Here is a 24,096-nt window from a genome sequence, read left to right as displayed (position 1 = left end):
CCACATGTCTGGACAACTGCAGCTGATGCTCACAGACTATGCAGGTAACAAATCTCATTTGAGTCTCTCTCAGCAACCACTTGTTGGACACAAAGTCCAACCAGTGATAGCCAAGGATTCTCGAAAGAGACCTGGTCAAAGTCCAAGTCTCACATCCGTAGAGTAAGACTGGAAGCACCAAGGACCTGAAGACTCAGACTTTCGTCCTTCTGCACAAAAACTGACTGCACCACACCCCATGATCGAGTGAATTCATGACTCCCCAGGCCGGACCCAGATGTCTGTTGACCTCTGGCTCACAGCCAACAGAGATATGAATATCACTTCCAAGGAAAGTGAATCTCTCTGTGACCTCAACGTCCTCACCACAAACATGCACAGACAAGAAAGCAGCATCAAAGATGTCATTGATAGCCTGGATCTTAGTTTTGACCCAGGAAACCCGTAATCCCAGCGGCTCCGACTCCTCATTCAGTGCCTCGAGGGTGTCCATAAGGATATCCCTCATCTCTGCAAAGATAACTGCATCAGAGATCTTGACATTCCCAAACAATGCACCACAGCTTGATCTCTCTGACATCCTCCCCAGAATCCAGTCCTTACAAGCATTAAAAAGTAAGGGAGCCAGTACACACCCCTGACGAACTTGAGTAACAACTGGAAATAAGTCAAAGATGGAACCACCACACCTCACAGCACTCTCAGTACCAGAGTATAGTTCACAAATCAGATTTTGTGGCACCCCACGGAGACCAAGAATCCTCCAGAAGGCATCCCGATTCACTGAATTGAATGCTTTGCAGAGATGAACATAGGCTGCAAGCAGACCCTGCCGAAACTATCGTCTGCGTTCGGTGAGGACCCGAAGGGCAAGGATACGGTCAATCGTTGACCTGTTTGGTTTAAAGCTTGACTGCTCTCGATGCTGGTGCTCAAGCAGATGGTGGCGAACCCTTTCAATAATTATCCGAGCAACTACCTTGCCCGGCACTGAGAGCAGCATCACCCCTTGGTAGTTATTGCAGTCTTGGCGATCACCCTTCCCTTTCTAGAGAGGGACAACAAGGCCCCTCTTCCAGTCAGTTGGGATGATGCCTGTGTTCCAGACAGAACGGAACGGAATGCAACGACATGAGTACATCATTTCTACCAGCCTTGAGAAGTTCAGCATGGATGCCACAGATCCCTGGAGCTTCACCCCATTTCACCACAGCCTGTGTTTTCACAAACGAAGGTGGATCACAGTTGATTGGAGGGTAAGCAATAGGGATAGTGATACCCCTGACATCCAACTTGACAGTTGGTGGATCAGCATGGTACAGCCACTCAAAGTAACTGGCCCAGTGGGCCTTCACTTCGGACTCCTCTGTCAAGAGCCCACCACCCACTCCTCTAACTGCAGTCCACCGAGCTATGGGCTTGGAGGGAGGCAATGCGCGAATTCCCCTGTAAGCAGGATGAGAATCACTTGACCACGTGTGAAGCTCTACCCCCTTAAACATTCCTCGCACATAGGCCTCCTTGTTCACCCTCAGCACACGTCCAGTTTTATGCCTCAACTCCCTGAACAGCTCAGCTCTGCCATTAAGCCTGGCCCTGTGACTCTGGTCAATGGTATCCAATGTCCCTCAAGAGACAAATATTTTCTTCGCCTGAGGGTAAGTTCTAAGACATCCACCGACAACATCAAGGATGGTGGTCTTGAAGGCAATCCATAACTCTTCAGGATCTTCCAAAACACCCAGACCCCCCAAATCTCCACTCAGCCTGTTCGCAAACTCCTCAGTCACCCTCTCATCCTTGAACTTGCCAACCTCCAGCCTAGGCTGAGATGGTACCATTCTCCCGGATTTAAGCTGCAACTTCAGAGTTGCTACCACAAGCTTGTGGTCGGTGTTGAGGAACTGAGCACTCTGGTAGACCCTGCAGTTCTGGATCATCCTCCAGCGACCAACAATCCAGCAATGAGCCTGTGGGTGCTGAAACTATGAACCAGCCACCCAAAGTCCATGACTTCTTGCAAAGTCAAGTAATTTAGTGCTATTCTGGTTCACAGTTCCAGACCCATGGGGACCAACACATGTCTCATAACCAACACTATCAGTTCTAGTTGATGCATTCAAATCCCCCAAGACTCGAAGAGTATCTCGTCTGGGGCACTGATCAACTACAGACGTGGCATAGAATGTCTTTCATGGGGAGAACACTCACCTCAGTCGGAGCAAATACACAGACCAGGGAAATGACACCCAAGGAGTGACGAATCCTTAGACTCATAATACGCTCAATGACCGGTGTTACCTCAATTATCATTAGAGTCAGCTTATTGGACACAGTTACAGCAACTCCTTGGGCATGGGAACCATCAGAGCGACCAGACCAATAGTAGGTGTAACCACCCGCCATGATCTCACCACTATCCAGTCTCCGAGGGCAGCTGAGGGCAGTCTCCCAACAGAGGGCAGCTGAACAGGAGGTTCTCCCACGGAGTTGGTTTTCAAATTTCTTTGCATTTTTCTTGTGTTTTGTGGAGTGAAGGGTTTTACGGTGGCAGGAGTGCAAATCCTGCCACCAACCTTCTTTAAAAAAAAGTAACCTAACTGCAGGAGTACGTCCACAGACACAGTTGGGCACTACATATGGATGGCTGTTGGCTCACAAAGAGCTCCTCCGCCCTTTGACAGTTTTGTTTTTAATCCTGATGGGTGTCCATATCAGACACCTTCCTCATGAGGAAACCTGGTGGGGGAGATGATTTAGTTGCAGACAACCCAATAATGAAACAGGTTAGTACAGGTTTATATGGTACCTGCAGTAGGTTACAGATCTAATATGACTCTCGAGCACAGTACCGGGCACAGTAAATGTGGGGCAAAGTACTGACTAGAAGTTAAAGATATCATAACCACAAACCCTTCTGTCCATTTTTACTAACATGTGATTACCTTTTTAAATAATCGCAACTGAAGGAAATTTGGAGCAAAGCAGGGGTGTGTTCCGTTACCAAGAAGCTTGCTATTGCTTGCAAGCCAGCCGTTCCTTCTCAACCATTTCAATGGAGTGCTTGCTTGAGTGCTTTAGCCACTTGGTGAGTGCTCTACAAGCTGATTGATGATGGAACACTCACGCAACGTCCTTGAGGCTTTCTATGCTTAGCGTGTTTCTCACAGACTCACGGATCCGAGCCATCTCAACTTGCTAGGCCTCTGGGTAAGGTGCTCAAATGAGTCTTTATGCATGAATGAAGTATCCCATTACCTCTCAGAATTTTCTCGACATAAGATTTTGTGCACTGTTCATGGATTGTTTATAACACATCTTGAGGTCTCACATGTCATTTCTCCCAGCCATGGCTTCAAGCGTGACATGTGATATTGCCCGTGACAACATTACGGCCCAATTGTGACCTTTATTCGATGCAGAACCCCATTCGCAATGCACACCCACCTCTAAGCTGTCCAGCCTAGGTTTGAATCCCAACCCAGCTATAAACTGTCATCCTGGTGTTTCACAGGCAGGGTGATTCATCAATGTGTGCCGTCCCTCAGATGGACGTTAAACTGGGCTTCCCGTCTGCCAGCATTAGTTGATGGACGTTGAAGATCCCATGGTGTCCTTCACGAAGAGCAGGTGAGTTATGACCGAATTCCAAATTCCTGCGCTGACCTTAATCGAATGTGAAACCTGGGCAGCTGGTTTGTGATAGACTTGGGCCAAGCTTCCCACGGCCAACTTGACAAGAACATGGGAATAATTGTGACCATTAAAGAACAACAAGAATGTTAACACACCACCACCCATGTGACCAATTGCCACCGCCATCCTTCCTCCTGCCGCCCCCCTGGCTGTTCCTTGAGGGACCAGGCATTTCTCGTTTAGAAAAATTTGCACAATTTTGTAAGCAAGGTAATCACAGATGTCAGGTTTATAGTGCTTGGTTTAACAGGAATTAGTGAAACAACCACACATAGGCAGGGATTTGTGATGAAATAATGACTTCTTTGAGCTTCTATCATGCTCAAGGGAACAAGGGTCTTGGTGTGGCTCAACCTTATTCTGCCAGAAACATTTGAAACTTGCAAGTGGAGACAAGGTGCAAGAGTCTGCAAGCTTTGGGAACTTATAGTTTTGTTAAAGGAAATAAAAATAAAAGAGAATGTCACTTGACCTGTTGCATGCACATTTAATCACTATGTAGGTCATTCATGAAGCTTAATCAGGAGAGATCCAGGAATAGATGGACAATAAATAAAACCACCACACACCATTCATTCACAATCACACCTACCTACCTGATCACACAACCACTTCTCATATCTTCTTTAAAATTAACCATCCGACGACTCTTTGCTGCCAGCTCGCAATTCCCCGGAGGTGGAGGAGCAGCAACCGAGAGACCGGCAGGTGGTAAGAGCACCAACACCGATCCGCTTTGAAGACGACAACATACATGATACGCAATTAGTTTAACTCAGGGTGGTATCACAGCCAAATGCCTCGCACATTGCTAGTCTTGCTTTTCACGAAGCAGATCAATTGCCATCCCCATTTTTTCAAGTCATCATGATGAAATTTTCAATCGTTGCAAATACTAGGAAGGTAACGGAAACGTGAAAACAGAAAACATTGTTCTCACTCCGCTGTAAGTGTTTTCTGTGTGAATTGATGTTCCTTTTTGAAGTATTTGAGTTAACAAATAAACATTTCAACTCATTAACAGATGATATTTGTTATTGGAACAGACTTGGTGATGTTCGAGTGTCCGCTCCGAGTCTGGGAGGTCGATGGTTCAAACCATGTCCAAGTCATACCAAAGAGTTTTAAAATGGTAAGTGCTGCTTCCTTGCTTGACGTTCTGGATTTGAAAGGATTGAGCATGGACAAGCGATCCTGGCAAACCACCTGGTGTAATCGTTGCCAAGAAACTGCTTTGGCAACACCAAATCTCTGTAAAGAGTATGGTTCATCAAATATATATTTTATTTTTTTATTAGAGGTCAATAAAACTCCTGTTGTTAAAAAAAAAAAACAGGAGGTATTGGCTGGGATACACCACAGTACACTACAGTGTCAACGACAAATGAGTGATAGCAGTTTTGTGACATTGCACTGGTAATGACATAGCATTGACTACAAAGGAGATTTGTGTTCTGCAGTGTTCAAGTATTTGATTCAATTGCAATAAAATAAAGATTTTAAAGGTTGTGGAAATAATTTTTTTTAAGATCTTTACCGCTGTTGATGCATCGTCTTTTCTACCACCATGAATTCTTTGTGCCTGTTGTTTGTGTCCTTTAAGTGAGTTTCCTGTTTGGAATAATTAAAAATTATCTCACCCCTCTCTGTGCATGCATATTCAGGACAAATGCAGAGCTAAATGCTAAACTACAGATTTGTTTTCTGATTCGTGTTCAAAATATAACATCCAATTGAAAGCAAGTCATTTCTCAATCATAAACTGACGTTTGCAGACAGGACACACAGACAGAAGTGAACCAATTGCTTAACCCCGCTTTGCACTTTGCGTGCGGGTGGTAATGAAGGAGAAGGGTTCATTACAGGAAGACAGGACAAAAAAAGAAGAAAAACTACAGGGTGCCATTTTGAGGAAGTAACGAAATGTGAGGTGTGTGAAAAGTTACCAGCATGAAATAAAATCGTCATCATGAACCATGCCCTATACGGAGCGTCGGTGCCGCCGAAGCAATTTCTATGGCTCGAGTTACAATCCTGGAAGGGTCGCCACTCCGACTTAGATCAGGGCAGGGAATTCTGATTTGTTCATGGTGCTTGCAATAACTCGCCTACTCTTCACGAAGGGCACCATGGGATCTTTAAGGTCCATCAACTAATGCTGGCAGGTGGCACACCCAGTTTAACGTCCACCAAAGGGACGGCACACACATTGATGAATCACCCTGCCTGTGAAACACCGGGATGACAGTTCTTAGCTGGGTCAAGATTAAAACTCAGGGTAGACAACTTCAAGATGGGCATGTGTACCTCTAGGCCATGATGTCAGCCCATCATATAAAAAGTCAGTAAAACTATTGGTTCACGAAAAAAAATTTTCACGAAAAAAATAAATGACCACTATATTCGTTATTGTTGTGTGTCTGTCTGTTGGATCCAGTCGAAAAAAAAAAAATTTACATTTTTGAAATTTGTTCTACCCTTATCAGTTTTTCCGTCGATATGTTTGTCTGTCTGTCTGTCTGTTCGGTCCAGTGCTCCGTTAATACAATGGCGATTTCGATGAAACTTGGTTGTTAGGTTCATATCATGACCGAGTTGTGTGCAAATGAGAACCGTTGCTATGGACACAACCGTTGCCTCGCAAAGGGACTTTGAAATTTTGAAAAATCATAAAAAAATTATTTTTTCGAAAATAAAAAATCGGGCCACGAGCGACTGTGGGCAGTACATTCAGCCATATTGTCAAAAATTTCCAGCCGGATCCTATGAAAACTGTCGGAGAAGATAGACTTTGAATGAACCCTGGTCGAAAACAATAAAAAAATGAAGTTCGTTATATCTCAGAGACTATGAGTCAGATATACATGAAACTGGTATGGTAGGTTCATGGTATGTCCTAGTTATGTGTGAGAAAGAACCGTCGCTATGGACCCCTCCGTTGCCGAGCAACGGCCGAAAAACCTCTAAATGTGGGGGTATTTTAACGAAAAAACAATCTGCAGCATTAACCCTTGAAGCTAGAATCATGAATTTTTCTTGTGCTTAATTCCTCAGGTCATTCCCCATCGAACGGGCCCATCGCATCAGGTTATATTGGGTAGTCGACTACCCATGTCCGCCTACCGGCTTGTCTGTCTGTCTGTCTGTCTGTCCCGAGCATAGCTCCGTGGGTTTTGATCCGATCCTGATAAAATTTTGGTGGGAGGTTTATATCATGATCTAGTTGTGTTTTCCTGAGAATGGGCGTGGTGCGCCCATTATGGGTGGAGCCACGCCCAAAAAACATGTGTTTTTAGGGGGTAGCTGATTTCAATTTGCATCTTCTCCTAGGGGGTTTGTCGAATCTGACAGGGGTTTCAGTATTTGGTTAGCCCAATGGCACCTGCATAGCACCATGGAGCTCAATTTTTCATTTTCGTCACAAGGTCAAGGTCACAAGGTCACGAACTTAGAAAATTGCATTTACATAAAAATCCATCTTCTCCGAGGGGTTTGTCGAATCTGGCAGGGGTTTCGGTATTTGGTTAGCCCAATGGCATCTGCATAGCCCCACTGAGCTCGATTTTTCATTTCCGTCCCAAGGTCAAGGTTACAAGGTCACGAGCTTAGAAAATTGCGAATTTTGACATAAAAATCATACGACCGCCCAAACTTTGAGAGCTAGGATGACAATATTTTTATGTATAATCTTGAGGTCATTCCCCACCTAAAGTCTTGAAACTATTTTGCTCTATCTCGAACACCTTGCCCGTGGCGCCCCCTTCAAGTTTGTTTTTACGCTGATTTCATCAAAGTATGGATAATCCGAGGAGTGCGAAATGCCATATAGCCTATATGACATTATATTGTTCCTGGAATGTTCCAGAGTAAGTTTTGCACCAAAGGTCATAATCCTTGACCTTTGACCTTGAAAGTTCACAAAGGTCAAATTTTCAAAGTTGTGGGAATCGAACCGGGTTTTCGACCTTCTTCGACGAAGTAACTCCAATAAGCTATAGCACGTATCCTATTTTCTTATTTTAATGTCCACAACATTGTTTTGTGACCTTTAAAGGTTATGCAAAGGTCAAATTTTGAAAGTTGTTGAACGAAACCGGGTTTTCGACATTTTGCAGCGAATAACCTGTCACTCGTACCACATCATGTTGATCATTTTTATAACTTGGTCAAACATTATCACATTGTCTCATCCTTGACTTCTGAAACAATCTACATCGTCAAATACCGCTCGTGAACCATCGTCGTCTTCAGACTTGTTTTGTTCATAAACGATATTTGTAAAAAATTTTAATGAATTTTCAATGAACAAAGGTTTATAATTTTCAAACGAATCTCGGGCAAATCCCACATACTCACCCTGTCTCTCCTAAAAGAACATCTGGGAAACTCTCCCAACTACTTCCCGAAACAAACCACTTGAAGAGGTTAAGTCACTCAAACTTTTGGGCCTCACCAACAGCCATGATCTTCTTTGGCAGACTATATTTCCAAGATGGCCTCCAAAGCCAGCCGCCGAATGGGCATCCTTCATAAGGCAAGGTCTTTCCTTGGCCAGTCTGAACTTTTGACACCCTACAAGGCCTTCATTCACAGCATAAGGAGTACTGCTCTCCCCTTTGTGCTGGAGGGTCTGTCTCACACCTTGCTCTTCTTGATGCCATGAAAAGCAAGGCCTTCAATATCATTTGGATCTTCCGTGACAAAGCTGAGTGTCTCGGTTTGTTGCTTTCACATTGCAGGCAGGTTGCTGGCCTCTCTGTGTTCTACCATCACCTCTTTGGTCTTGCATACTCTGCCCTCTCTTGATTCTGTCCCTCCCAGGTTTCTGCAGGGTGCACACGGTCTGGCAGTAACCCTATAGTTCTTGTTAAACTCCCAAAATCCAGGTTCACTGCTCCCCTCCACTCATTTGTTCTTTTTTTCTTTAACCTTAAGCAATCTTTATCAAAAATTTTTTTTTTTTTTAAACGGTCTCTTAAAATGTTACAACTTCCTCTTTCACACGTGTGGTTCTCAGTATTGTATCATAATTCACTATTCTTCTTCTTCTTCTTCTTCTTCTTCTTCTTCTTCTTCTTTTCTTCAAAAGACTTTGCAATTAAATTTTTCCTTCATCCCATGTCAAAAACGTCCCACTGTTCCAATGATTCTTTTCTCCATTCTCTTAATTAATTCTCCTTCATTGCATCTCTCACGAAATGTCTTTAATCGCATCTCTGACTTTAAAAATATTTTAAATCCCAGTTTGCAATGTATGTTTGTGTTTCACCAATCCTTTTTTTTCCAACATCAGTTCCAATTCACCCCACCTCCTTAAATCTACCTCCTCCTCACCCCTTACCTGTTATCGACTCTCCCCATCACCCTCCTGCACCTTGGCCGTGCATGCTCTCATTGTCTCCCCTCCCTCTCAAAGCAACCTCATCACCATTCTCTGTTCTCCCTCAACTCTCCCCTCTCACCCTTCTCCCTCCAATCTTCCCTCTCACTCCCCTTTCCCAAAGTTGCCACCGGTCACATCCACAAAGCTGCCTCGTTCCCCCACCTTCTCTCTTCCATCTCTTCACTCCAACTCCTCCAATCTTCAACTGCTCTCTGCTCCCTCTCTTATTACTCCCCACTGTACCCCAACCCATCACCATCGAGCCCATTCTCCTCCTCATCCGGACATCTCCCCAAGATCCTCTGCAATCCCCCACACTCTTTCAACAACTCTCCTTACCTCCCCACTCCTCCCTCGTCCTACTCTCCCCCTCCCCTCCACTGCACCCAAAACCTCCTCCCCTCCCTCTTCCTTCACAGTGTGGACCTCAAACTCAAACCTGACAGATCTTCCCACACAGGTGGCCATTGACAAACCAGACATAATGTGCTTAACAGAAACCTTCCTCCATCAAGACGCCTCTGACTCCCGAGTATCTCTCTGGTGACTTCCTCCTCCGGTATGACAGACCTAAGCCTCATCCTAGTGGAGGAGTTGCTCTCTTTATCAACGACTCTATTCCTCACTCACCATGCACTGCCCTCTCTCCTCCACACCACCAGGTTTCCCCACCACTTCCACCTCATGTTTATATGTGTACTGTACTGTCCACCAAATAGTGATGACTCCATTTACACCTCGCGCTCCGAAAACATGGACCAACTTCTATCCTCTCATCCCAACTCTCTCTTCCTCATATGTGGTGACTTGAATTGTCATCATGCCAGTTGGCTGGGTGTGAGTAACTCTCTCATCTGCCATGGCACTTCAGCAACGGATTTCTGTGACTCATTGGGACTGACTCAATCGGTCAACTTCATGACCCGGATCTCAAACAATGGTACTCCATCTCTTCTGGACCTGATTTTGACAAATTTCCCTGAAAATATCTGCTGCTCTTCCTCCACTCCAATCAGTTCATCTGACCACATGCTTGTCAAAGTAAACATCTCTCTGGCTGTTATTAGAGAACCACCTCAGCACCGTCAAATCTGGCATTTCACTCAGGCTGACTGGCAGGGTCTACAATAAGCCATCAAAATTCTAGACTGGTCTCCTATCGCTACTTTCTCCAACATAAACTCGTCCTGGGAATTCTTTCAAAGAAACTTGCTCTCACTCATGCACAGATTTATCCCCCCTCGTCTGCAGTTGTCCCACCCTTCCTCCCGCCGATGGTACACTGAAGCTTGTGGCGAGGCGGTTATCCTGATACAACTTTCCTTCACCTCATGGAAGGCAAATCCAATTGAAGGAAATCTCAGTTCCTTCCCCAAAGCTCAGAACAAGTGTGTGTCTACCCTCAGGAGAACCAGAAAACAACATCTTTCGAATCTCAAGTTTGAACTCATAAACCTCTCTCTCTCCTCCAAATCCTGGTGGTGTCTCGTTAAATATGTTGCAGTTGTATGTTGCCCCTCCATCCCCTTACCTCAAATGGCTGCACAGCTGACACTGCACATGAAAAGGCTGAATGCTTAAACTCCGTGTTTGCTTATAAATCTTGTGTCCCAAACCCATCGCTTTCTGTACCCACCTTACCCAGTCATACCCAGATTTTCCTGGACTCTGTGTCCTTTTCTCCTGACAAGGTGGAGAGCTTGCTGTCAAACCTCAACTCAGATTATGCAACCAGTCCAGACAGCATCAGGCCACATGTCCTAAAAACCTGCTCTGCTGCTCTTGCTCACCCTCTCTATGTTCTATTCACCCTTTCATTCGCACAAGGTCATTTGCCATCTGCTTGGAAATGAGCAAACATTACTGCCCTGCATAAAAAAGAGGTACAAAAACAGATCCCTGCAACGACAGACCAATCATCCTTCTGCCAATCATCAGCAAGGTTATGGAATCCATCATCGCTTCAGTCATTAAAGCCTTCCCCTTCTCCAATGGCTTGATTTCCGACCATCAATTTGGATTCAGACCAGGTCAATCTACCCTGGATATACTGCTTCTGCTCTCCCAACAATGCATGGAGATCCTCAATGCCAGACATGAAATCAGAGCCATCTCCCTTGAAATATCGCGTGCCTTCGATGCGGTCTGGCATCCTGTCCTGCTCACCAAACTCTCTCTCTGTGGTATCCAAGAAAATCTCCACTCATGGATCATAGACTTCCTCTCCTGTCGCAGTCAACGTGTGGCCCTAAATGGAGTTCTTTCATCCCCTCTTCCTGTCCAGGCTGGAATTCCTCAAGGCAGTGCTCTGGCAGTGCTTTTTCAGGTTGTCATCAATGATCTCTTCAACTCTGGAAAATCCTCTTTATCTCTTTGCTGATGACTCCACCCTCTGCCATACCATCTGTCATCCCTCAGATTGGCAAACAGCAGCCTCTTCACTCTTTGCAGATCTGGATAAAAATCACAAGCTGGTCCAACAAGTGGAACACGTCCTTCAACCTTTCAATGACAAATCTCACACTCTCACTATGTCTTTCCGAAAGGATTATCTGGAACCCTCCCCTCCCCCCCCCATCTACTTTCTTAACAATCCTCTTGAAGAAGTCCTTTCATTCAAGCTTCTGTGTCTCACAATCTACCATGATCTTTCTTGGAAAGCCACATTTCCAAGATGACCTCCAAAGCCAGTCGCCGACAGGGCATCCTCCATCGTGCAAAGTTGTTCCTTGGCACACCTGAGCTCCTGACCACATACAAAGCTTTCATCCACAACCTAATGGAGTACTGCCCTCCCTCTGGGCTGGTGCTCCTGCCTCTCACCTTTCTCGGCTTCACGCTATGGAAACCAAGGCGTTTAGGATCATTGGTATCTCCCACGATGAGGATGAGTCTTTGGTTCTCTCACCACAGGCAGGTCGGTGGTCTGTCTGTCTTCTACCGTCTCTTCTCTGGTCTCACCCCCCACCCCTGCTCTGTCTGAGATATGTCCCCCCCCCAAACCCCCCATACTTACGCAGGGCACTCAAGGTCCGCCAGCATCCCCGTTCTGGTAAAACTTCCAAAATCAAGAATCACTGCTCACCTTCACTCTTTCATTCCTCTTTTTTCCTGCCTTTGGAACAACTCCCACAATCTCTTCAATCCCACTCTTCCATCCAGGTCTTCAAAACAGCTGTTCACCACCATCTCTTATCTTTCCCCATCCAAAACTACGATCTGTTCTACCCCCGCTAATCCACCCCAAACCCTCCCTCTTCAAATTCCCTGCTTTCCTTCCTGAAAGTCCCTGTAGTGTCCATGCTGTTTACCCTGTGTACCCTGCCCCATCCCTCTCCCTTCCACAGATCTCCTCATGTCTCTGTTCCAAACTGTTTTTTCCGTCCCTCTCCCACCCCTGTTGTCTCCTGCTCCCCTTGTTGTACGTTCTGTGTGTTAGCTCTCATCCGAGCCTCAACAGTGTATATTATGAAAGAAAAAAAAAACCTGTAAAACCAACTTCCCCAGTCTGTTCAGTCCCATTCTTCCCTCTCGTGCTTCAAGACAGCTGTCACTATTACCTCAGGTCATCCTCCATCCATGCTCATGATCTCTAATACCCTAAATGACCCCATTCCTAAGCACTGCCCTTTTCGAGATTGTTGTGATTTTTCCCCTTCTCAGTCACCTCCTTTTGTTTGTTAGTTTCCGGTTGGTTTGTTCTTTTCAGTTTCATCCCTGCTTTCCCCTTCCTCTCCTTACTGTGTTTCATTTAGTTTGTGTGCAGCTTGTTCTCCCCAATGTGTCCTTCTCCACCCTCCCCTTGATCTCACTCTTACTACTTCTCTGCTGTTGGTGTTTCCCCCTTTCCATTTTTCCCCTTCCATTCTGCTCTGGCTTTTCCATGAGCCTCGACAAAGTATACAAAATAAGAACCAGAAATGGGAAAAAGGAGATGGAAAATGGGGATGAGAGAAGGATAGAGAAGAAGAGGAAGGAATGGAATATGAGTGGGGAAAGAAGAGAAGTGATGGAAGGGGAGTCAGGAAATTAGAGAGGAATCAAGGAGGTAGGAGTAGATAGATGAAAATGTGACTTATTTTATCCCAGCAATATTTTTATAAATGATTAGAGGAAGGCATTGTTGGTCGATATATTAAGAAAGAAGAGAAAATAAAAGGACAGGAGAGAGAATACTGTTACGGGTTTGCTGGCTAGGTCATGAGGGGCTTCTCGGACCAGCTTCCCGACCCCCTGAAGCCAACGAGCCACAGATAACTCTGCAGCACGATGGGTTGCTAAGCAACCATTGGATCTGATACAATTAACTTACGTAGGGCCTTCGTGTCCAATTCCCGCATTACCTCTACAGTAAGTTAACCACACCCACAGATAGGGAACCGTACTTTCAGCGCCCCACTCCTATTTAGTTCAAGCACGGCCTAGCGGAACCGTGATTGGAACATCGGCTGGTCTGTAACCGTAGCAAATCAGTGGGGCAAAACTCCCATCTACCATTTACACACTAGTGTTGAACCAATGGAGAGAGAGACACTGGCAGGTGAGAAACGAAAGGTCTTCTTCAACAAATGGCATGTATTTACAAGAATGTCGTTCACAAAAGAAAGATCATCAGCCCTAGCATCCAAGACCCGAAGACAATCCTACACATAAATCCACAGACATAGGCACCTCATTCATTCCGGGAAGTTAGACAAGTAAGGTTGATAGATCGAGAGGTACAGAAGATGGGGTTTGTTTGCAACCCCTCGGTCACCCGACGCAAACCTGCGGGCTTATGTGGTCCGAACGTGAAAAGGGGAGGGGGGTGAAAGAAGTGAGGGCGATGATGTAATGGCGCAGTGTGGGGAGAAATGCAGTAAATGCTTTGTATGGGGTAGAGGAAATCATGAATGCATGTCAGTACCCTTGCTCTGAATGAGTCGACCGCTCCAAGGCCCATCTGCACTGCGGCTCATGCTCACTCAGCTCGTTCTTGGAGGACTTCTTTAGCTCTCTGCTCCCTGAATATACACGGCCCTGTTTGCTGCGCACCCCGGATTTATAAAGCCCCGACCAAGGCGTGGCCTGGGCAGCTCCCCATGCAGCTTCCTGAGTGGCAGGCCAATGCTGTTAAGCTTCGCTTATTGGTTATTCAGTGCAGGCATCGCACAGGCCTGAATGGCACCCAAGCGCTACGATGGGTCCGATTGGTACTCAAGTGCTATGATGATGCAGACGCCACGTATCGCGAGTTTTGGAGGTGTAATATAGTTTTGTAAAGCGTGTTGTTTGTTGTGTATGGATGCGTTGTAAAGAGGTGTGGGAAGGAGAGAGATTAAGAGAGATGGGGAAAGAGATAAAAGAAAAGTTACAAGGGAGGGAGGGGATTCGAACCTGCTACACAAACACAATGCATTTCTCTGGCCACTGATATGAGGGGAGAGGTGATCTAACGAAACAAAATGATATGGATATTTCAAAACGCCAGGGTTCCTTTATATCTTTAATTTAACTCTCCAGGGTTCTCCAAAACTGCAACAATATTAAATCACAGAAAAAAAGAGTGGAACAGAAGAAGGACTGCAGCGAAAAAAACACAGAAACTTAGCCGAAGGATGGACGGTCGTAATACACGCAAGCCAGATTAAGTGTTCCCAATGTTCGAGACAACAATGAATGATGGTGATAATGGAAGGACTGAGCCAGGTAATTGCCCCTCCAGTTGAAAATATTCCAGGCAAGCCAACATTTGCGTCTCGTCTCAATCCATCTGGCCTCCGACACATCACCTTCACTTTGGACGATCAGGTTTAATGGAAACGTTTAATCTATTGAGTGCCTTTCCATGCCATTCCTATCTTTGTATATTCACTCCTTTGCCCGTCTCACTTCTCCTGTGTATAGAACATGCTTCCTTCCTGTCCAATCACTCCCTTCTTTGAATGCAAACCTTCACCACAACTGACATCTCATTCCAATGTTGTTTGTTGAGTTTTTTTTAGGTTTCTTATGTCTATAAATATCTTGCACAGTTACTCTGTTGCCTGCACAGTGAATCATTGGTGCACATGTAATATAAGAGTTTGATAATATTACATTTTTGAGGGAAGAGAACTTCTTAAATTAAGGTCTTAGATGCCGTGTGTATTCGTGTTTAGTTTTAGGCTCAGGAGTCACTGTAAAATGTTAAGTGCAAGATAGTCGGGATGTTATGCTTTTAGAAATAGCAATGGGTAAAGTGGTTTATCTCATTGTTCTCCTCTGTGTGACAAGGCGGGACATCATGTTTCTCCCACCAACAAAGAGAGAAGGAACTAAGTATCCTCTCAGCATGATATGCCTGTCATCAAGTGTGGAGCGGATATTGGTGGCAGCTTGGAACAGAAATTTGTGATAGCTCGTAATTGGTTTAAAGCCCCGCTCCATGATTGGAGGAGGCGAAAACAGCTTTCGGCGAAGGAGGAGCAGAGGGAATTTGAGTGAGGGAGGAAGAAGAAGAGACAGACGGAGGTTGCTGCATATTTTGCCCTTGAGCAAAACTTGCTCTCCCAGTAAGTTAACTCCAGCATGCCCTTGAGCCTACCAATCCTCTTGCCTACTGTGTTTTCCAGCCTGCTGTGTTCCTCATCCTGCCGCATGTTCTTCTGCTGTTTGAAGTTGGGGTTTTTTTGGATACATAGTCGAGGCTCGTGAAAGAGCGAGTACACTGAACGGAAAAGGATGTAACAGGCAAAAACAGGATGCAAAACACGCGTGCATGGGGTTCAAGGCCGGTAAAACCACTAAGCAAACTAGGCATTTGCCTCGAGCGGAAAAATTGGGGGGGGGGAGCAAAAAAAACGAATGAACTATTCGTATTTTACATTAATAAACAAGCAGACTTCAACAGTGGGAAATGAAAAGTCTAGATCTATTGATATACATTACTGAAATAATTGCGCAGACGTGGTGAGAGAGTGATGACTCAAGAGCCTCTCAGACTTTATGGATGCTAGTAAAGCTCAATGAGGCACGGCAGTTATAATTAGCACGCAGAAGGACTGCGTGGCAAGAGACCATAGTTCTCATGGGAAGGTTCTGAATATGGGCGGGTCAAGCGTTGAGGTTGAGCAGGTGGGGTAGGCATTGAGGTTGAGCAGGTAGTGTGGGTGCTGAGGTTGAGTGGGTAGGGCAGGCGCTGAGGTTGAGTGGGTATGGCGGGCACTGAGGTTGAATGGGCGGGGCAAGTGCTGAGGGGAATATGATAGCTGTTGACAGTTTGACTCAGCTTCTATCAATTTCAATGTGCTGCATTAGAACTATACCAGCAGAGTGCCCACCCTATGGGCGTTCTTGTTCCAAGCATGCAACACATTATTCTGATACATGCCTTTAGTTGGGCGGTTTATAGGCAACTGACAGCTGCCTTAATGCCTCCCGAAAATAAAATTTTAAAAACCTGGGTTTCGGGCAGGAAGCAAAAACATACCTACTGCTTATAATTCAAAACACATCACTGTACTAGAAAACGTGCGGACAGTAATACTATTCTGTAAATGGTGAGGACTTGTAATGTCCTCCCCCATCTGGAGCGGTGCTACACGATACACATTTACATGGAGAATTTGCATCCCCTCCTCCCCCACCCTCCAAGACCACCAGCAAAGATAAAAAAACACCCCCATACACTAATTGAGGTCATGCTGATCCGATGCAGCAAGTCAGGACGTAATTGTCCAGAACTGTAAGAGGAGTATTGTGACAAACAAACAAACAAACACCGTTCCGTGAATTATCGCAAGGATTCTCTTTGTAAGGTATTATGTTTATAATAATACCAGACGACCCGTGAACCCGTTGGGTTCCCGTTGTGACAGCGGTTGATGAAAAAAAAAAGACACGAAATTTTAATATTATTTAGTGGTCAAACTTTAACTTGAAGAAAATTTGAGCATTTACCTCAGGAGTCATTGTTCAACGAAGCACGCGTCTAAACACAATTTTATTTACTAACGAACACGGAAGTATTAGATCAAAATGGCAATGTTTATTTTATGCTTAAAAATAAATTGTTCTTTGTCTATACTAAACCTTTGATATTTTAAAAATAAATCATTTCAAGAAAAAAACAAGCAGTCATAGACTGGTACTTACGAAATCATCAACTTGACCTCTGACCTTGTCTAATAAAAGCTGTCTCTCGAGAAGGTAGCAATGCAAACCAGAAGTTTCTACGATGATTCTGTACCAAACCATTAAAAATCATAATGTCGACCGAAGCAAAAATCTCCATTTCTCCACGCAATTATTTAATATTATTTTATCAAAGTCACAAAACCGTAACATTCGGCCATCCACCAACAATCTTTACATAATCCGACGGCTTAGCGAGTCAGGCATGCGACGATAATCTTTATTGGGATAAAAATGACTTTTAAACACCATCTTTATCGAAAACACCGTCAGCGCGCACACGGAAAACCTTTACGTGACTCAACGCCGCCTCTGCTCGAGCGCGCTGCACCACGTGACGAGCTGTGACGCGGCGAGTGAAATATTTTTTATACAATCTTAAAACGTCTCCAAAACATCCGATTTTTACCAGAATTTCGACAACCGAGTTTTAAGCGTCCTAAGCGATTGCAAAAACCGAAGACAAAATTAAAATCGAAGTTAAAACGAACTCGTAACGTCGAGCGAAGCAAAAATACTCCATTTCTCCACGCAATTATTTATAATTATTTTATCAAAGTCACAAAACCGTAATATTCGGCCATCCACCAACAATCTTTACATAATCCGACGGCTTAGCGAGTCAGGCATGCGACGATAACCTTTATTGAGATAAAAAAAAAATGACTTTTAAACACAATCTTTATCGAAAACACCATCAGCACGCACACGGAAAACCATTACGTTACTCAACGACGCCTCTGCTCGAGCGCGCTGCACCACGTGACGACCCGTGACGCATCGAGTGAAATATTTTTTATACAATCTTAAAACGTCTCTAAAACATCTGATTTTTTACCAGAATTTCGACAACCGAGTTTTAAGCGTCCTAAGTGATCGCAAAAACCGAAGACAAAATTAAAATCGAAGTTAAAACGAACTTGTAACGTCGAGCGAAGCAAAAATACTCCATTTCTCCACACGAATTTACAGAATTATGTTTGACCTCACTGTGACCTTGATCTTTGACCGATTTTGACCAAAATCTAATCAGCGCAAGCCATCACCCTCTTGAATCACGTGGTGTAATTTGACATTGGTAGCTTCTTCCGTTCTCGAGTTATCGTGCCTACAAACAAACACACAAACACACACACAAGCAAACAAACAAACAAGCAGTCATAGACTGGTACTTACGAAATCGTCAACTTGACCTCTGACCTTGTCTAATAAAAGCTGTCTTGAGAGAAGGTAGCGACGCAAACCAGAAGTTTCTACGATGATTCTGTATCAAACCATCAAAAATCGTAACGTCAACCGGAGCAAAAATCTCCATTTCTCCACGCAATTATACCTTAACGTAACTCAACGACGCGTCTGCTCGAGCGCACTGCATCATGGGACGACCCGTGACGCGTCGAGTGAAATATTTTTTATACAATCTTAAAACGTCTCCAAAACATCCGGTTTTTACCAGAATTTCGTAAACCGAGTTTTAAGCGTCCAAAGTGATTGCAAAAACCGAAGACAAAATTAAAATCGAAGTTAAAACGAACTCGTAACGTCGAGCGAAGCAAAAATCTCCATTTCTCCACGGAATTATACCTTAACGTAACTCAACGACGCGTCTGCTCGAGCGAGCTGCATCATGGGACGACCCGTGACGCGTCGAGTGAAATATTTTTTATACAATCTTAAAACGTCTCCAAAACATCCGATTTTTACCAGAATTTCGACAACCGAGTTTTAAGCGTCCTTAGCGATCGCAAAAACCGAAGACAAAATTAAAATCGAAGTTAAAATAAACTCGTAACGTCGAGCAAAACAAAAATACTCCATTTCTCCACGTGAATTTACGGAATTATGTTTGACCTCACTGTGACCTTGACCTTTGACCGATTTTGTCCAAAATCTAATCAGCGCTCGCCACCACCCTCCTGAATCACGTGGTGTAATTTGACATTGGTATCTTCTTCCGTTCTCGAGTTATCTGTACCAAACCATCAAAAATCGAATATTTGACCTTGCTGTGACCTTGACCTTTGACCGATTTTGACCAAAATCTAATCAGCACTAGCCATCACCCTCCTGAATCACGTGGTCTAATTTGACATTGGTAGCTTCTTCCGTTCTCGAGTTATCGTGCCTACAAACAAACAAACAAACAAGCAGTCATAGACTGGTACTTACGAAATCGTCAACTTGACCTCTGACCTTATCTAATAAAAGCTGTCTCTAGAGAAGGTAGTGACGCAAACCAGAAGTTTCTACGATGATTCTGTACCAAACCATCAAAAATCGTAACGTCGAGCGATGCAAAAATCTCCATTTCTCCACGCAATTATTGAATATTATTTTATCAAAGTCACAAAACCGTAATATTCAGCCATCCACCAACAATCTTTACATAATCCGACGGCTCAGCAAGTCAGGCATGCGACGATAACCTTTATTGGGATAAAAAATGACTTTTAAACACTATCTTTTATCGAAAACACTGTCAGGGCGCACACGGAAAACCATACGTGACTCAACGACGCGTCTGCTCGAGCGCACTGCATCATGTGACGACCTGTGATGCGCGAGAGAAATATTTTTTATACAATCTTAAAACGTCTCCAAAACATCCGATTTTTACCAGATTTTCGACAACCGAGTTTTAAGCATCCTAAGCGATCGCAAAAACCGAAGACAAAATTAAAATCGAAGTTAAAACGAACTCGTAACGTCGAGCGAAGCAAAAATACTCCATTTCTCCACATGAATTTACGGAATTATGTTTGACCTCACTGTGACCTTGACCTTTGACCGATTTTGACCAAAATCTAATCAGCGCTAGCCATCGCCCTACTGAATCACGTGGTGTAATTTGACATTGGTAGCTTCTTCCATTCTCGAGTTATGGTGCCTACAAACAAACACAAACACACGAACAAACAAACAAACAAACAAGCAGTCATGGACTGGTACTTACGAAATCGTCAACTTGACCTCTGACCTTGTCTAATAAAAGCTGTCTCTCGAGAAGGTAGCGACGCAAACTAGAAGTTTCTACAATGATTCTGTACCAAACCATCAAAAATCGAATGTTTTGGATGTTTGACATCACCATGACCTTGACCTTTGACCGATTGTGACCAAAATCTAATCAGCGCTAGCCATCACCCTCCTGAATCACGTGGTGTAATTTGACATTGGTAGCTTCTTCCGTTTTCGAGTTATCATTTTTTGGATGTTTGACCTCACTGTGACCTTGACCTTTGACCGATTTTGACCAAAATCTAATCAGCACTAGCCATCAGCCTCCTGAATCACGTGGTGTAATTTGACATTGGTAGCTTCTTCCGTTCTCGGGTTATCTGTACCAAACCATCAAAAATCGAATATTTGACCTCACCGTGACCTTGACCCTGGACCGATTTTGACCAAAATCTAATCAGCACTAGCCATCACCCTCCTGAATCACGTGGTGTAATTTGACATTGGTAGCTTCTTCCGTTCTCGAGTTATCGTGCCTACAAATAAACAAATAAACAAACAGAAACAGGAGGCATCAATATACTTACGAAATCTTTAGATTTCGTAAGTAACAAACAAGCAGTCATAGACTGGTACTTACAAAATCGTCAACTTGACCTCTGACCTTGTCTAATAAAAGCTGTCTCGAGAGAAGGTAGCGACGCAAACCAGAAGTTTCTACGATGATTCTGTACCAAACCATCAAAAATCGAATGTTTTGGATGTTTGACCTCACTGTGACCTTGACCTTTGACCGATTTTGACCAAAATCTAATCAGCACTAGCCATCACCCTCCTGAATCACGTGGTGTAATTTGACATTGGTAGTTTCTTCCGTTCTCGATTTATCTGTACCAAACCATCAAAAATCGAATATTTGACCTCACTGTGACCTTGACCTTTGACCGATTTTGACCAAAATCTCATCAGCACTATTGACATTGACAATCAGCACTAGCCATCACCCTCCTGAATCACGTGGTGTAATTTGACATTGGTAGCTTCTTCTGTTCTTGAGTTATCGTGCCTACAAACAAACAAACAAACAAACAAACAGAAACGGAAGTCATCAATATACTTACGAAATCTTTAGATTTCAGAAGTAACAAACACACAGAGGACGGAAGTCATCAATATACTTACGAAATCTTTAGATTTTGTAAGTCACAAAGATAGCTCGAGCGAACTCTACCGTTGAGGTTGTTTCCATTGATCAAATTCTCCCGAAGAGTACTTGACTGAATCAGAAATTGATTTTTTTAATAATTTTTTCGTTGCCCGATTTGAACGAAACTTGATACTGCACACCGCAGGAGAATCGTGAGCAAGGTGGGCCGAAAATGTTTGCACTATCGTGTACCGTTTTGGCTGTATTTCAGGAACATACAAGATGAGAGTTTTAGTAATATATAGATATAAATCATCCATCCAAATGATTCTAGCTGACAATTATATGTCGAATTATATCACCTATCGTTTAATCGTTTGCTTCAGCATACAAATGAATGGTCACTGTTGATATGCAAGCATGGCAGCATCGGTGCGTGTGACATGTTCGTTCAATGTTTCCATATTTTTAGGTAAATTACTACTGTTACTTGACTCGTGTGTGTATATATATATATATATATATATATATATATATATATATATATATATATATATATATATATATATATATATATATATATATATATATATATATATATATATACACACACAAATATATATATACACACAAATATATATATACACACAAATATATATATACACACAAATATATATATACACACAAATATATATATACACACAAATATATATATACACACAAATATATATATACACACAAATATATATATCATTTGATACAGCTTCTTTTATTTTGGGAAAAATTCATTTGGTAAAAAAATTTAATATTTTTTCTGTTTCAGTGGCATGACTGGCACCATGGCTTGAAGTGGAAAGAACTTGAACTGCGATTGAAAAAGAAAAAAAACAAGTGATGTCGAAAATTTGCACTTCATTAAACAGGAAACAAAGTATTTGCAGCAAATCTTAGAACGACTCATAGCTTCAATGACAGTTCTTGGTATGCAAAATCTGGCATTTCTGCACACTTTTGTTAATTGGAACTTCCGGAAATTTGTGGAATATCTAGCTTTGTTTGACCCACTTCGGGATGAGCATCTTCATAAGATAAACGACAATGAGACACAGGTAGCTACATTATCTTGGGAAAATGTACAGAATTCTTCGGAGAATCCTTGGCTATCGCTGGTCGGCCTTTCTGTCCAACGAGCGGTTGCTGAGAGAGACTCAAATGAGATTTGTTACCTGCATCGTCCGTGAGCATCGGTTGCGGCTGTATGGACATGTGGCTCATTTTCCTGATGCTGATCCTGCTCACCAGATTCTCTCAGCGAGGGAGCCTCATGAGTGAAGGAGGCCAATGGGCCGACCACGTGCCTCATGGTTGCAGCAGGTTGATCAGCATCTCAAGGAGATAGGGATGGCCCAGGCATCTGCCTATGGAATGGTCAGACGGAGGTCCCTGGAGTACTGGCGGAAAGTGGATGCAGTGACGCACTACTCCGGCGCATGCTCTCATACCTGACCTGACCTGATATGTAGAATAAATTAATTCAGCTCTTATCCAACACCATCAAAGAAGAAATCCTAAAATCTGCTCATGTTGCCAAGTACGTTTCCATCATTCTGGATTGTTCAGCAGATGTAGGCCATGTTGAACAAATGACCATGATCCTTCATTTTATGGACATAACAACTTCAGATACTGATAATTATGAGCCTGAATGCATAAAGGAACATTTTGTGGGATTTGTACCACTAAAGGCCCAGTCACACCTTGACGTTTTAGCCAGCGATGGCAACGTATTAAAATTTATGTGAAACGCTGGCTTACGTTGAACTTTTGATGTTTTTTTTAAAGATTCGGACGTATTCATAGCGACTTGGTCTTATGTATAACGCATTAGTAACGGACACAGAACGTTTCGTTGTGTTATAGATAACTTATACCAACGAATGCTGAACCTGTTGTCGGCCTACACAACCTATGCCCAACGATAGTCTAACTTAGGCATAGCGCGTTGCACGCATCGCCGACGATGTCGTGACGTAGCCTATTAAAAGGCTGACGCACAACGATTCGAATCATAACTGCCGTAGAAATGGAAGTGTCAACATCGCAGTCACACCTTGGCGATCTTGCCAGCGTATGCCGACCTAAGAAAAATGTGTCTAAAACGTTGGGGCACGTCAAATACGGTATGAATAAGTTTGGTATACGTGAGTAGAACGCTAAAGTACGCTATCATACGTCGTAGTAAGTAGAGTACGTCAAGAAATTTTAAACATGTTCAAAATTTTACGACGTACTTGGCGTATGACACACGTTCCGCATGCGATGGGGATAAGTTGTACACACGATATGCGGACGCTTACACACGTCCACAAATGCTACTTATAAGCTATTCATAAGTCGAAACACGTCGCGGTAATGTCTTTTTTACGCGAAACTTATTTCTAACTTATGTTTGACGTGCTTTGAACCAATTCTTTACGTAGTCCCAACACACATCGACGTATGTAGACGTATTCCAATGACGTCTTCCGGTCGACAAAAAAATAAATGAACGTGTTTCTAACTTATAACTGCCATATAAAGACGTGTTCCCAGCGATTTTGGGAATTGGTATATAAAAAATGGTGTTCATAAAAGGGGAACCCAACAGTGTTTTCGAGTCCTTTTTGAGTCGATGTCCATGTCTGCAGTAACAGTATCAGTATCAGTATCAGTATTAGTAGTAGTTTGTTCATGTCGGCAGTAGTAGGTAAGTGTGAGG

At 43.6% G+C, this 24,096-nt stretch overlaps 1 protein-coding gene and 1 long non-coding RNA gene across 2 annotated transcripts in view; one reads left to right on the top strand and one right to left on the bottom strand.

The window, feature by feature from the left end:
• Positions 1 to 24,096, bottom strand: part of LOC147008946 (tectonic-3-like) — an 80,938-nt gene that overhangs the window by 13,025 nt on the left and 43,817 nt on the right. Inside the window, exon 11 of the mRNA XM_085864237.1 lies at positions 4,293 to 4,430. Coding sequence (XP_085720363.1) covers positions 4,293 to 4,430 — 138 coding nt within the window. The remainder of the gene's footprint in view (positions 1 to 4,292; positions 4,431 to 24,096) is intronic.
• The window catches only part of LOC147008947 (uncharacterized), a 53,915-nt gene that overhangs the window by 3,539 nt on the left and 26,280 nt on the right, over positions 1 to 24,096 (top strand). Inside the window, exon 2 of the long non-coding RNA XR_015053318.1 lies at positions 4,743 to 4,828. This is a non-coding gene — a long non-coding RNA (uncharacterized LOC147008947). The remainder of the gene's footprint in view (positions 1 to 4,742; positions 4,829 to 24,096) is intronic.

Source organism: Eptatretus burgeri, chromosome 18 (genome assembly GCF_056783735.1).
Source record: "Eptatretus burgeri isolate ZD-2024b chromosome 18, Ebu_testis_v1, whole genome shotgun sequence".
NCBI classification, from domain to species: domain Eukaryota; kingdom Metazoa; phylum Chordata; class Myxini; order Myxiniformes; family Myxinidae; genus Eptatretus; species Eptatretus burgeri.
This window is presented reverse-complemented; position numbering and strand designations above follow the sequence as displayed.